Genomic DNA, 14,280 nt, shown 5'->3' with positions numbered 1-14,280 from the left:
GTTTCAACGGCTTTTGCTGTCGTGCGTCTTCCTCTCTCGAGCGACGGCGGCACTCGAGGACTCATGCGGCGTGTGGGAAAGAGTGAATAAGGCAAAATGAGATTCCTCTCCGGGTCGCTCCGTCTTATCAGCTACGTCAGAACACAAGCGGCGCTCTAAATAGCCCCGGGAGGGAGGAAGGGGCGAGGAATTCGACCGAGCACAGCCTCAATACGTACCGGACTTAATTCTCCCATATAGAAAAGCGGCCTCTTGAATCCAGCGATGCGGCGATTTGGGCATAACGGCGGCGGACAGCTGCCATGTTTTAATGCAGAGCACATGGCGGGCGATGAGAATATAGGAATCACTGACTGTTGGCTCACCCTCCGCGGCCCACACTTCTCCCATATTCTGAGGGCAACCCCCGGTCTGATTAGCTCCATATGCAGAGGGTTACTTCACACGCGACCAGGCCAGGTATTCGCTTTCAGGGAAGTGTGTTTTCACGCTTCATTTGACATCAAATCGACAGTGTGTCTTGCGTTTCTACGATTGCGGGGGGGGGGGGGCAGCGACCTGTCGCATCGTGCCTGTAAAAAGCCCAACAGATCGTCTCACTTCTGCACAACTCCTGGAGAAATCCCACACATGGTAAAGTCTTTACAGTCCTATACGTTTACAGGGGTGGAAGGTTGGCAGGAGTGCGACCGCAGACAATTTCCGCCCTCTGGCAAGGCTTATTAAAGGCAAGGCTTAGCTTGGGGGAATTTATGGGCAAAGTTAAAAACAATGGCCTGCGAATACACACACACACACACACACACACTGAAATACGTGCACAGTGTCTGTGTGTAGGTCTGAAAGCAGCGCTCTCGGTGACGTTTGTGACGGAAAAAAACTCTGTTTTTCCCTCTTTCTGTGTCGCGGATCTAAATGAGCGCAGCGAGCCGAGCCAACGACAACCGCTGCCCCGATTCGAAGGCCGATGAGTAAAAATACAACAACGCCCCTCGGAGGAACTGCAAATTACGGCGTCGGCTCCTATTCCTAAATATCTGATGATTTTTACGAGCAGACAAATATGCCCCGGGGCAACGGAGCTCCCTTCTTGGACTTTTATTGAGGTGACGGCGGCATCTCCCACAAGTCCCAGTCCGGAGGTGAAACAAGCAGCCGTTGTGCGCCGTGCTGTGGCCTCTCAGAGTCCCAGGGCTTGGTTCTGAAGAGCAGGACTGTGACTCAGTGCTGTTTGTCGCAGGGTCGAGTGAAAACACACCAGCAAGCGTCACAACATAGCAACGGCACTCGGTCATCACCGCATCACTGCAGACGAGCGGCACCGCAAAACCAGGAGTCCTGGGAATCTTCAGAGGAGCAGCAGGGATCACGGATGGCAGGATTTTCCAGTTCTGGGTCTAGAACAGGGATTCCCAAAGTGAATTTTTCTTGTTTTTAATGAGTTTAATGGTTTTGAGTCTGTATTTAATTCATTTATGTCCCAATAGTTAAAGTGTTTACATTAACAGTGGAAACAGTGAGAGAAAATAATGGCTAAAGAGAGATGAATCCTTCAAACAGAAAAAAGAATGAAAGATAATTTCATAGAGGAATTAATTAGTGAAAAACTTAAGCTGTGAGTTTTCTGTCTTTGGAATTGTAAAGGTCATGGTGGAGCTGGGGTTGCCTCAGTTTGGATCCCTCAAGTCAAAGGTTGGGAATTCCACATCGTTCTGACCAGTTTTTGGTCTGTACTTGGGGAAATATGGAAAGAAGAAAAAAAAAAATCCATGGGAGCTGCTGTTGTGTTCCACAGCTCATTTCAAGATGAAAAAACTAAATATGTGTTGAGCTGCAATAAGAAGACATGTGAGCTGAATCACTCCACCGTCAGCAGGACTGTGATATGGGCCGGTTCAGGATGTTTTGACTCGTGTTGGTGAGCAGCTGGTGTGTGTCCTCCTTATCACACTGCAGGCCTGCGCTCCTCAGCTGCTGCCAGACAGACGGGACTATAAAGTGCAGGGCGGAGGCGGCGACATGCAGGCCAGATCAACGCTGCTGCAGCCCGCGATCATGAGAACATGTGCATCGGCGCTGCGTCGCTTGTCTTCCTTTAACACAAACACACACTGGATGACGCAGAAAAACTTTGTACTTAGCCACACACACACACACACACACACACACACACACACACACACCACACCATTCCTTTCTGATGCTCTCAGACTCTTTTCCTCTGCTCGCCTGTCACTCTTCTGCTGGATCCCGTTCTCACGTCAGAAAGAAATATTTGCCCTTTTGTCGCTCATGCTCCTTGCAAACCAAATATGTTATTTTATGATGTTGTGGGAGCGACACAGACAACCGACACCACTCTGCACGACGGAGAGCAACAAGCTCAACAAACCGCAGTGATGTCTCAGACGAGGGGTGTTTAGTCCTGCCAGTAAACACAAAGCGGCATGCGTTGTGGAATCCACAGGCCCGGCCCGGCGTTGCTGCTGCTGTTGTTGTTTGCCAGATGTGGACACAGACGCAAACCCAGGCAGCATGACACGAAAGGTAGGACTGATCAGGGATCGCCACACACTGTGGGACTCTCGGTCGACTGCTGCTGCGACCTACGTCAACTAACCAACCAATAGAAATCCTCCTTTTTGTGTAATTTCTCTCCAAACATGAATGCCAGAAGAGCTGTGTTCATGTTTCGCTGGTTTAGCTTTCATGAAGGAACGGCACACGACTATGACGTTCTACTCTTGCGTTTATCACGGCGACTCACGCACGGCGCAGGCTGTGATTCAGCTTGACTTTTTTCATTGTACGATCTGCTCACAGCCAAATTCATGTCACGACTAAAGTGCATTGGACTCATGTCGTGCAGTGTGGCTCGCTGTGAACTGAGAAGATTGTCTCATCACAGTCTGCAGCAGGCCTAAGTTAGGGCTTCCCAAATTTTTGAAGACCGCTATTGGATTTCTAATTTGCCAAAGCTAACATTCGTGGAAATACTCAGACACTGGTTCATTTCAGAAATGTTACGTGTTTATACGGCAACATTTTGAAAGCGATGTCCATTTCTAAAGAAATGGTAGAAATTCTAAAAAAGATGTAGTTTTCATGCACGGCCACTAGTGGGTGCTGTTCTTTGTTGTTTTTGTAATTGAACCACAAACACAACAAGAGAACAATAAGATATTAACATTAACAGACCAGGTTGAATCTGGTGCATATGCCCAGCAGCAACGAAATGGAACCAGAGCGTTTTCAAAAAGTTGCGTTTCTCCCCGTTTCCGCGACAACAGAGTTGGAGCATTTTCAGAAGGTTGCAGTTTGGAGGCTGCTGTGAAAACCTTGATCAGAAACGCTCCGATCACGCTGCCGTGTAAACGACGCCTCACTCTCACAAACATCTAGAAGTTCCAGATTCAAAAATCTGTTTTTCTTGTTTTGTTTTTTTTTTTTGTTTTTTTTAATATGCAAGTCTAATTTTGACGAGCACAGAGGAGGCCGAGCCTCAGGAGTCTCGTGTTCCCTCCCTGAGAGGCTCCTGGACTCCAGGTTGGGAACCACTGATCTGAGCCGTCCTGAATCCAATCTGCTCCACAAAGAACGAGCGGGATGATCAGGTTCCACCTTCTTCATCTGCCAGAGGCGCTTTAATACCCCCGTTGTCAAGAGGATGAGACTTTTATCAGTTTCTGGCCTCACACTCCTCTAATGACAGTGCACTCTTCTTTCTTAAGGACCCCGATTTCCGTCATCTCCCCTCACTGTCTTTTGTGTGCGAAGACCCAGAGCACTTGATAGCTTTTGATTAGCATCAGCCTCTGTGCGGGCGAGCCAAAGAGACGCGATTATCTACGAACCGAGCGGTGAGACTCAAGCAGTACGTGCAGCGGTGTGTGTGTGTGGAGTGGACAAACAGTCACAGTGCAGGGATTCGATCATGGCTTATACACAAATAGGTCTATTGTTGGAACCATAAAAGCAAAATGCTGAATCGATTGAGCCGTATCGATCACTGCACCTGCTTGGAGCACTCACCGCAGTCTGGGGCTCCCTCCACGCCGGCCTGGCAGCCCATGAAGCAGCGGTACGAGCCGATGGTGTTCTCACAGTGCCAGGTGCCGCACACCGAGCTCCCGAACTCCTTGCACTCATTCTGGTCTGTGTGGAGACAGAGAGCGAGACAGATGCTGACACACGGAGGCACGTGCGACACACACACACACACACACACACACACACACACACACACACACACACACACACACACACACACTCCCCTCGCGGCCGTGCAGCAAGGAGTCGGTCCCTCAGAATGCAAACGCTACGGGAACGGCCAAGAACAATATTATCACAGCAACTAAAGAAGTTGTGAAGGAGCTGAAGGGAGACGCTCCAGAGGGAGAAACACCTCCCGCTCACAATGGGGTCATTCATTCACCCCCCCCCCCCCACCACCCCCGGGGAGACGGAGTCCGGGGCTCCGGGCACTAAGAAAGCCTCTCATGCAGACCTGGACGCTCGCTCTGGAGCCAAGTCCTCAGCGCAATAGATGATCAATCACAGCGCGCCGTGCTACACCAGGGCCGCCTCGGCGCTAATGTGGCGTGACGTTGAAACAGCAAAACGCTGACATGTTGGTTCACTCCGGGAGAGGAGACGTCAGGGTAGAGCGGAGGGTCAGCCATCACGGCGACGGCCCCGACGGAGGGCGCTCGCTCCGCCTCACCTTCGCAGTCGGCCGTGTCTTCGTTGAAGCGGTAGCCGGCCTCGCACAGGCACAGGTAGGAGCCGGCGGTGTTGACGCACTCTCCGTGCACGCACGGGCTGTCTCGCTGGCATTCATCCACATCTGCATCAGAAAGGCAGACAAATTAAGAGAGATAATAGGAGTGCATATTGATTAACGCGAGACGGAGCGCCGCTCGGCCTCGTATGAATCACTGACAGAACGCGCAATCAAGCAGTGGGTCATTTGGAGCACTTAACGGTGTAGTGGCAAAAACAGGAAACGGAGGAGGGAAAAAAACATCCAGCTCAGCTTTTAGGGCTGAGAACATTTCCCTCAGACTCGTTAAAGATTAATAACGAACACTGCCTGCTTGATTAGCTGTGGATGGGCGGATAATTGCAGCATTACAGCATAACTTGTACGGTACTTGGAGCAGAGGTGAAATGTTGGGGGAAAGTAGAGTAAAGTCATCCCTGGAAATAACACATGTCTTCATTTCCCAGCCTGTGATAATCAGATGGATCTTTTAGAGATGACAGGGGAAGGATCTATTTTTACAGGCAGAAACAGAAACATACTCCAGACCGTAGGTAAACACATAAATATGCAGAGATTTGTTTTGGAGTGAATTCAGCGACTTTAAAGTCTCACTGACAGATAAAGCCAGGCTACGGCGCGCCGTGGTGATGGGGATTAACTTTAGGTGTGTCTCAGTGTGCCGTCCGTCTTCCCTCTCGTCCGTTTCGGTGGAGGCCAGGCTTCAGTTTGGCCTCACCTGAATAAAAACCATCTTTCATTTCCATAGCCTCAGAAACCCCGGCCCTCCCCTCTGCTCGCCCCGCAGGCTCCTGTCAGAGGCGTCTGGCTTTCATTGTGTCAGCACTGGACGCAAAACGACAGACTGCGAGAAAACACACTGCAACTGTTGATTTATAGGATAATTAGAGCGCAGTGTTTGTTGTGGCGAGCAGCCAGAGTACCTGACGTGGGCCGGGCAGCTCGCTCGGTTTGGATATCTAAACAGCGTTGAGGGAGAACGACCCCGCTTCAGAAGTGACTCCGACTGTTTACTGCAAGCAAACTTTGTCAATTTCAGGGTGATGTAATCCACCTGCTTCATAATATCATGAAAAAATCTTTCATTGCTCACTTCCCAGTGTTTAGCTAACTCCAGCCTTTCCTGGTAGGACCCACCAGAAACAACACTGATCCACAGCTGACATCCTCGCCAGAGTTATTTCATGTATTTTTACAGCTAATGCTCCAGTTTGTTGAAAAGTCCTTTTTTTTTTTTTTTTTAAGTTGATGATCATACTTTTATTTTATTTTTTTTCCATCACTAAGACCAGTGGGTCGCTGGGCGCGGCTGGAATAACATCAAACTAATGTCCGAGCTGAGACGGAGCCACGCTCCATTACGCAGAGAGGTCGGTCTCTGGCGCAGTGCAGTGAGAAAATCGTCTATTTATCTATTTCAGTAAAATGCCCCCATTGTGGGACAAATAAAAGAGGATTCTATCTTATCCAATAAAGCATGTGAAGGATCAAAGCTAAACTGGGAAGGTAAATATGCAAAAGCATGCACGAAGGCTGCGAGAACTTCTGATTTTGCAGTAAATGTTGACATGTTTGATCAGTTTATTTGATCTGTTGATATTTTGTGAGTGTAGCAGTACCCTGACAGCCGGGCGTTCCATCTGTGTGGACGTATCCGTCCGAGCAGGCGCAGGAGTAGGAGCCCTCGGTGTTCAGACAGTCGCCTTCACCGCAGAGCCCCGCCACGGTCGAACACTCGTCGATGTCTGTCACAGACAGGCACGGATATCCTCACGCGGCTGCGTCAACATGAGGTAAACTTCCACAAACAGTCTGCCACTAATGGGATATTTTCTCTGTACCTGTGCAGGACGTCCCGTCCAGCAGCTGGAGGCCGGAGGGGCAGGAGCAGCTGTAGGAGCCCACGCTGTTGGTGCACTCGCCACCCAGACAGGAGCTGGCGTCCGCGCACTCGTTCACATCTGAATTGACAAAAGGAGGCAGACGTCATCGGCATGACGCACCGGCACCGGCCGTAAAGCGCCCGTCATCCGGACGAGGAGACTCCAGACCACAGGAGGACGTGTGAAAGAAACACATGCATCATTTGCAGCAGTAACGACCGACTGCAGCAGGTCATACCGCGCTGGTGAGGGTGACTCAAACGTACGGCCCGCGGGCCAAAAACTAGCCAACGGGTTGAAAAACACCCACAGGATGACAAAAATTACCACAAAAATGAACAGCAATTTAAAAAATGGACATAAAAAAAAAAAATCTGAACATGAGAGCAGTTTGTGCTGAAAGCAGAGAGCTTTCTTAAGAATTCTGTTGAAGGAATTATGATTAAGAAAGCCAAACGTACAGATGAAAACACTGTTTCTGAACTAAATGGTTGCAGATCGGAAACTTATTTGAGCTTTCACTTCCAAATTCAGAGCCTGTAGCCAGCCTTTGACAGTGATCTTTCACTGTAAACATCCAGGAAATCCAGCATCAAATCCAAATCAAAACTTGATGTGAGGCTATTTTTTTTTTTTTTTGGGAGTTTGGAGGTAAACACATGAGTTTTACTTTTGATATGTTTCCTCTGGTGAAATAACTGCTTTCTCTCAGGAGGGAAACAGCAGTATATGTGCATCCTAAGAGCAGGCGCTCAAACATCTCAAACATACGACCTGCTGTGAGAAAAATGACATTAACTGCAATACATTTATTTGCCCAATAGGGACGAACTGCTTTACTATCAGTTTGTGGCTCCAGAAGGAGAATAAATGTGACAAACCTTCACACGAGAAGCCGTCAGGTGCCACTGTGAAGCCGGGGTCGCAGGCCATGCAGGAATAGGAACCCTCTGTGTTGGTGCAAACCCCCGTGGGGCAAACACCTGGCGTCTGGCACTCATCAATATCTGAGAGACAGGAGACCAACAAGAAGAAAAGGTTAGACAGAGGTTATCATCTTACCCATTAAGACTTTTAGAGGGATCGCTTTTTGTGCTTCCACTCTCTTATCTGTTAAAAGAAAATGATTAACGGCAAAGAGTGACTCAGCTTTAACACACCGCCCGACGTACAGCAAGCGAAGCTTTATTAGATCGCACTGACAGTGTTTTATTAAAAAGAGTGGAAGGATAAGTATGTGAGACGGTCATCGAATCCAAAAAAAACGGCGCGCTATTACAGGTGGCACATAATTACTGTATCTACAAACAGTCGCTGGCCGGCTGTTACGTGATCACTGCGAATTCCTCCAGCCGGCGCAGATTGGATTTCTTCAGAGGAAAAAAAGTGCAGGCTATTGTTAAGTGATTCGGGTCGCTCCCTTCTGCCTCTGGGTCGAGCAGCGTTAGCTCGGCGGCGCGAGCTGTGCAGCAGGGAGGTGGTTGACTTCATTTCAAATTAAGCCCTTAATATTTTCCATGGCACCAGACTCATCCATTAAAATCCTATCAGTGGCTGACTTGGACCTGGACTTGTTTTGCAAAACTTTTTCCCATCGCGAAGATACAGATCAGTGGGGGATCTTCCTCTCGGGCTGGATACACACTCCCGCTGAAAAACACACTGCAGTATAGATATATGACAAACCGGGGCCGCGCTTCAAACTATTTAAATAATCATTTCTTCTCTGCTTCTCATGAAGTCATGACAGATCTACCCGGACTGGATTCGTGGAAGGAGCCATTTCACTGCATTGATCTCATAAATCATGTCATGAGAAATTACCGAGCGCAGTGAAGACTCTCTCTGATCATGTTCTCGGCTTAAGGCGCTCCTATTTCGCTGTCTCCAGCTTTAACTTCATTGTCTTCATGTCTTCGTGACATTACAAACTGTTCCTAGCAGGTACCTTCACAGTGCCGGCCATCTGCAGACAGTTGGAGACCGTCTCCGCAGCCCCTGCAGGTGTAAGATCCCGCCGTGTTCGCGCACAGCTGGCCTGGACACACGTTAGCCACCAAGCATTCGTCCACATCTGGAGACAGATACACAGACACATCATAGCGCAGATTATCATCTCTGGCCTCAAACAAATAAATCTCGCCAGTTGTAATCAGTTAGGCCGGCGAGCGCCGACGCTAGGAATTCTAAATGTCGGCACGTCTGTCGTTCTCAGCCCGGCTATCTGCAGGATGTTTGCCTGACGTCATCTTGTTCTATTTGAGGGTTTGTGTCTCACCGACCGGAGCGAGCACGAGCGGTGCCAGAGGCAGAGGGGCCGCTCGCTCCAGCTATGATGTGATGTCTCGCAGTATTTCGGAGCGTTGCGATCACACGGAGGGACTCTGGACTTAAGCTGCCACACCTGATGGTGTTTATGTACAACCTGAACCAGCTGGGACACATGCTCGGCAGCGCCGGCACTTGAACCGGGGCTCTGTTCGGTATCCAGACGAGGTCTGGCTCGTTGAGTGAGAGCATGGAGACGGAAGCGCCGGACTTCAGACCGAGCCAAGAGCATACCGGCGCCGACGCGGCCAAAAGTCTCACCATCGCACCGCTGTCCGTCCTCGGAGACCCTGAAGCCGGGCTGGCAGACGACGCAGGTGAAGGAACCCTCGGTGTTGGTGCACGTCCCGCCAGGGCATGCGGCGGACTCAGCACACTCGTCAATGTCTGTTGAGATAAGAACAGTCACACAACCACTGGAAACAAAAAGCTCAGATAAAGCTTTCCTATTCATAGCTGTTGCCAGAAGTGACACATGTACCAGATCTTCCTCCGCCCAGTGTGGACACCAGAGACACATTCTACCATCTGAATTTGCTCAAAGGCACTCGGACAGACGGCTTCAGCACCAACCTTCGCAGAGCTCTCCGTCGTACGACACTCTGTAGCCCGTGGGGCAGTTCTCACAGGTGTACGAGCCCTCGGTGTTCAGACAGATGCCGTTGGCGCAGGTGGACAGGGACTGGCACTCGTCGATATCTGGGAGAATCAGACCGGCGTCAGTCAGTCTAACAGAGGTGGAGCTTTTAAACTCAAGTCTGAGTCGTACCTTCGCAGGTCTGGCGGTCTGGGGACACTCTGTAGCCCGCCTGACATCTGGTGCAAGTGTAGGACCCCTTAGTGTTTGTACACATTCCGCCTCGACACATGTCGCCCTGAGCACATTCATCAACATCTGGAAAGAAAAGGTCGAATTCAAGTGAGGACGAGTCATTACTGTGAACAATCAAAACGTTTGTTTCCACTAGGCAATCTTAGCCATGAAACTGAGATATCAGTGGCAGCTCTCCTTCTTTAATCTCCAGATTCTCTGTATTAGCCCCATGTTTAGAGTAAGTCTGGCTTCAAACCTTCACATCTGAGCCCGTCGGCAGACGGTCCAAACCCAGGCCTGCAGTTCTGGCAAGTGTAGGAACCTGCGGTGTTGATGCAAATTCCCACTGGGCAGGCATTGCCGGTTGCGCACTCGTTGACATCTAGCGAAAAAGAAATAATTTGCGGCCATTATGCTGCTGAAGAGAGGGCTGCACGGGCCGACAAGCATGCGGTGATGAGTTACACCCAACAGCCCGAGATAATCCCTTGCAGACCTTCGCAGGATTTGCTGTCCGAGGCGACTTGGTAGCCATGGTTACAGGTGCATTTGTGGGTGCCGTCCAGATTGACGCAGCGGCCGTGGAGACAGACTCCCGGAAGCGCGCACTCGTCCACATCTGGAGAGACGGGGGAGGGAAAAAGGAGCGCCTCAGAACAATAAAGACGGCGTCTTCACTCTTTGTATGAAATAAAACTTCAATGGTGCCGCGAAGCTTCCGCAGCGGGAGCGTGGGGAGCCTCCGGTACGGGACGTCTGACTGACAGGTACCTTGACAAACGTTGTCTGGGGAGAGTTTGAAGCCCTGGAAGCAGTTGCACCAATAGGAGCCCTCGGTGTTCACACACCTACCGCGGCCGCACACCGTCTGGTTCAGGCACTCGTTGACATCTGAGGAGAGAGGAGGTCGAGACATGACGCAGCGTCCGGCCCAAGCGTTAATTCACAGAAAACGGCCGTGGAGGGTAAATTCGGCGGTGAAAGGGAAACAATTACTCCACAATTAGTGTGTCTAATGGCTGCAAACAGCCGCCATTAAATTACATCAGAGCGCAGGCCGGAGCTCATTCATGAAGGCCTCTCAGTACCCGGAGCGGGAGCTGTCTTTTCCACCGCACGAGGCGGCCTGGTTCACCCCGGGATTAGACGAGTGGAAAACCTCAGGCAGAAACATTGTTTTTATAGTGGAACCTATCGAGAGCTCACAGTGGCACTTCTACAGTAGTACAGTCAGGAGAGACAACAGAGGACACAAGGAGCACTTTTTTAGGCAAAGGACATTAAATCGGACATTCCTGAGAAGAAGCGATGGATTTAGAGAAATTTAGGAGTGACGTCTCTTTAATGCTTCGACTATCGAGTGGAAATAAGATGTAATTGTTAAGTGCATGCATTTTTTTCATCTCATTTTTGTTATCTAACTTAGTCCTGTCTTGTCGTTAATGCGATGCATATGACGCCTTCTTTTTCCACTGTCAACCCTGATATTCTGTTGGACATCTTCACACTCTGCTCTTTAACATCTGCTTCTCCAGTGCAATGCAGTTGACAAGCAACTAGTTGGAGACAAAAAATGCTGCAAAATCTGCAAATTAACAGTTTCTAACACATGTTTTCACTGGGTTCCAACGCCATTGTGGTGCAAACGTACCACCAGAACGTAATGAAAGCTTTGTGTTTAAGCTTTGCCTGGATCTGCACTTTGCATGTGTTTTATATGACTTTTGCAAACATGTCGTATACAAACTCTTGCAAAATTTGGATTTACGTGCAAGAAAAAAAAAAACAGAGTTCTAATGTGCTTGCAGCTGTCTTGGAAAGGACTACACAAATGTAATGCAATAGTTGAGACAGTTTTTGGCTTTATAAATATCGGTGCTTCCCCGTCCAGCAGTTATCTGGTTATGAGATGTCAGGGACGACGGAGCTCATAAGAGAAGTGCAGTTGCTGGATGAAAACGAGAACTGAAGCAGTCTAGCACACAAAGCGTGTACTCCTGTGAAGGTCTTGAGATGAAATTCCATTCAGTGTCACCCGCGGCTGCTGGGGGGGACAAACGAGGTGTCCAATCAGATTACAGTGTGGGCAGGTTCCCCCTCGTGCCACCAGGGAAGGTGCGGCCATGCTGGGAGGTGGCGGCGGCGCTGAAACACGGAGGCCGGGGTTTGTTGGCGAGCCGCGGGCGCTGCCAGACGTCTGTCAGCGGGAGCGGAGCTGCTCTGTTTATCACACCGACGATTAGGCTTATCCACGATTCGCCCAATTGAGCCCAAACTACTGACAGAGGCAAACGCTGCCCGTTTCGTGCCGCACAAGATAAAATCTCCTCATTCACAGCGTTTCTATTAATAGCCACAAGAGATCGACTCAGAATGAGAAATTGTTGCGTTTTCCTTGAGGGGAAGGAAATAGTGAGCCTTTAAACAACAGCATCAGTCGCAGGACTCACTGAGAAAGCCATTAAAAAGAAACTCCCATGTACGACTAAAAGCTGATTTCCATACTTTCCATCATCCGTGTGGCGTGTCAGCTTTTCACATTTCTGGAATACTCACTCCCGGGGCTTGGGTTTCCAAACAAATTAGAGGGGTGCAAGGTCATACCGAGGGGATGTGGTAAGCAACACCAGTTGGGATGTTATGTAACTGGGCCACTTTCAGGGTGGAAGCTTCTGCTGGGCTACTTCAGAGCAAACACAGCGAGTGTATTCAGGCCAGGTGAGGGCTTTGCACTGGACCACGACCGGCGCACGGGTGAGCGGGGACGTTTGTTTGTGCGCCGGGACCTCTCCGCGGAGGGGGAACGACCCTTCACCCCTCTCATGCATCTCGTGTAGCCGCTCGGTCGCCTCACCTAGCCCAGTGGTGGTAATAAAGCCTCCGCTGAGCCCGAGACTACAGTGGCCCGAGCTTTCCAACAATAATACACTGTTTGTTCAAGGCTGTGGCCAAGAGAAAATATTTGGACTCTCCCAAATTGAAGTATTATAAACAATCTTTTTACGGGGCCAGCAATATCAAAAGATCAGCAATAACATGGCGAATGTGTTTAAACAGAGTGAGGAGCACGCAGAGGCTTCTGGGTGGAGGAGATAATATATCAAACGTCAAAACCCCAAATGGACAAAGACAATAAGCGTCACGGCCGGCTCATACACCAATCGCCACTGCGGTTCTGTTCGGTCATGTGGAGTCAGAAGTGATCGGCGCTCCACATAAAACATCCAGGAAAAATGTTTTTGAATCAAATTTACAATTTGTTTTATGATTTTCAGATACATCAGCACATCTGCGTGTCCCTGTCAGCAAAAAGGTTAAACTGCACCGCAAAGTCCTTCACAGCTCAGCCTATTGCCACGGTGCCCGGTGTTTATTTTCCTTAACACGACGTCGAGGTAAATTTCCCCGATTCACTGTTTCACGGCGTCGGAGGGAAACCCCGGTTATTTCCACGCAGTGGTCGGAAACACCCCGAGGAGCGGCGGCGGCGGCGGTGGAAGGGGTGTGAGGTTGCCTTACCCAAACATCTCTCGTTGACAGGCCTGAACCCCGGGCCGCAGGCCTGGCACAGGAAGGATCCCGGCGTGTTGACGCACACGCCGCTGGAGCAGGAGCTCGGGTCTCTGCACTCGTCTATATCTGCTCGGAGCGAAGGCGAAGCGCAAACATCTCAATTAGTTGTTTATTAAAGCAACAATGCGCCTATGCATGGAGGAGAGAGGTTAGAATATACACACAATCCCTCTGTCACGGTCGGTCCTCTTGGCTTTGAGCAGAGGAAAATACAATATGGGTTTTGTTCGCCTTCTACACACTAATTCATGGCAGCAAACAAACAGATCTGGTTTGGATTGTGCTCTTGTGTGAATCTGGCTGCGTGTCTCTAGGTGTTTCTGCACACACACACACACACACACACACACACACACACACACGGTACCTTCGCAGAGGTCTCTCCAGGACTTGGCGTAGCCGCTGTCGCACTCGCAGGTGAAGGATCCCTCCGTGTTGACACAGTTGCCGTTCTGGCACTTGTTGGGCATGCTGCACTCATTAATGTCTGCCGGTTTGAACGAGAACCAAGGAGAACGGAAAAAAAAAAAAGAGTGACTTTTGTGTTCCGCTGCATTAATTAGGGCAGGATGCTTTTTAAACGAACTGTGCTGACAGACGAGAGCTTCAAGTGCTCGAATAGAGAAAAGCGTTTTCTCTGTGTTTTGTCTGGAGACGCTACACCTCCTGCAGGATCCCTGCTGTGTCTCACCTTGACAGAACTTCCTGTTGTGAGTGATCACCTGGCTGAAGCCGCTGTAGCACTGACAGGTGTAGGAGCCGTAGCTGTTGACGCAGCGGCCTTTGCCCTCGCACGGCTCCTCGTCGCATTCATTCACGTCTGCAGACGGAGAAAACAAACCAGAACCAGGCTTGAAGGGATCTAAGCAACGGTCTTCATGAGGCTTTCTTGCTGCTTT

General features: G+C 49.9%; 1 protein-coding gene across 1 annotated transcript in view; it reads right to left on the bottom strand.

The window, feature by feature from the left end:
• LOC115406858 (latent-transforming growth factor beta-binding protein 2-like) overlaps positions 1-14,280 on the bottom strand; it is an 86,969-nt gene that overhangs the window by 10,649 nt on the left and 62,040 nt on the right. The window contains exons 17-31 of the mRNA XM_030117109.1: positions 14,073-14,201; positions 13,749-13,868; positions 13,328-13,447; positions 10,580-10,699; positions 10,305-10,427; positions 10,065-10,190; positions 9,764-9,889; positions 9,568-9,693; positions 9,256-9,381; positions 8,615-8,740; positions 7,548-7,673; positions 6,625-6,744; positions 6,403-6,528; positions 4,724-4,846; positions 4,033-4,155 (exon numbers count right to left, since the gene is read on the bottom strand). Coding sequence (XP_029972969.1) covers positions 4,033-4,155; positions 4,724-4,846; positions 6,403-6,528; positions 6,625-6,744; positions 7,548-7,673; positions 8,615-8,740; positions 9,256-9,381; positions 9,568-9,693; positions 9,764-9,889; positions 10,065-10,190; positions 10,305-10,427; positions 10,580-10,699; positions 13,328-13,447; positions 13,749-13,868; positions 14,073-14,201 — 1,860 coding nt within the window. The remainder of the gene's footprint in view (positions 1-4,032; positions 4,156-4,723; positions 4,847-6,402; positions 6,529-6,624; positions 6,745-7,547; positions 7,674-8,614; positions 8,741-9,255; positions 9,382-9,567; positions 9,694-9,763; positions 9,890-10,064; positions 10,191-10,304; positions 10,428-10,579; positions 10,700-13,327; positions 13,448-13,748; positions 13,869-14,072; positions 14,202-14,280) is intronic.

This window comes from Salarias fasciatus, chromosome 19 (assembly GCF_902148845.1).
Source record: "Salarias fasciatus chromosome 19, fSalaFa1.1, whole genome shotgun sequence".
Taxonomy (NCBI): domain Eukaryota; kingdom Metazoa; phylum Chordata; class Actinopteri; order Blenniiformes; family Blenniidae; genus Salarias; species Salarias fasciatus.
The sequence above is the reverse complement of the archived record's forward strand: the minus strand, read 5'-3'. Positions and strand labels throughout refer to the sequence as shown.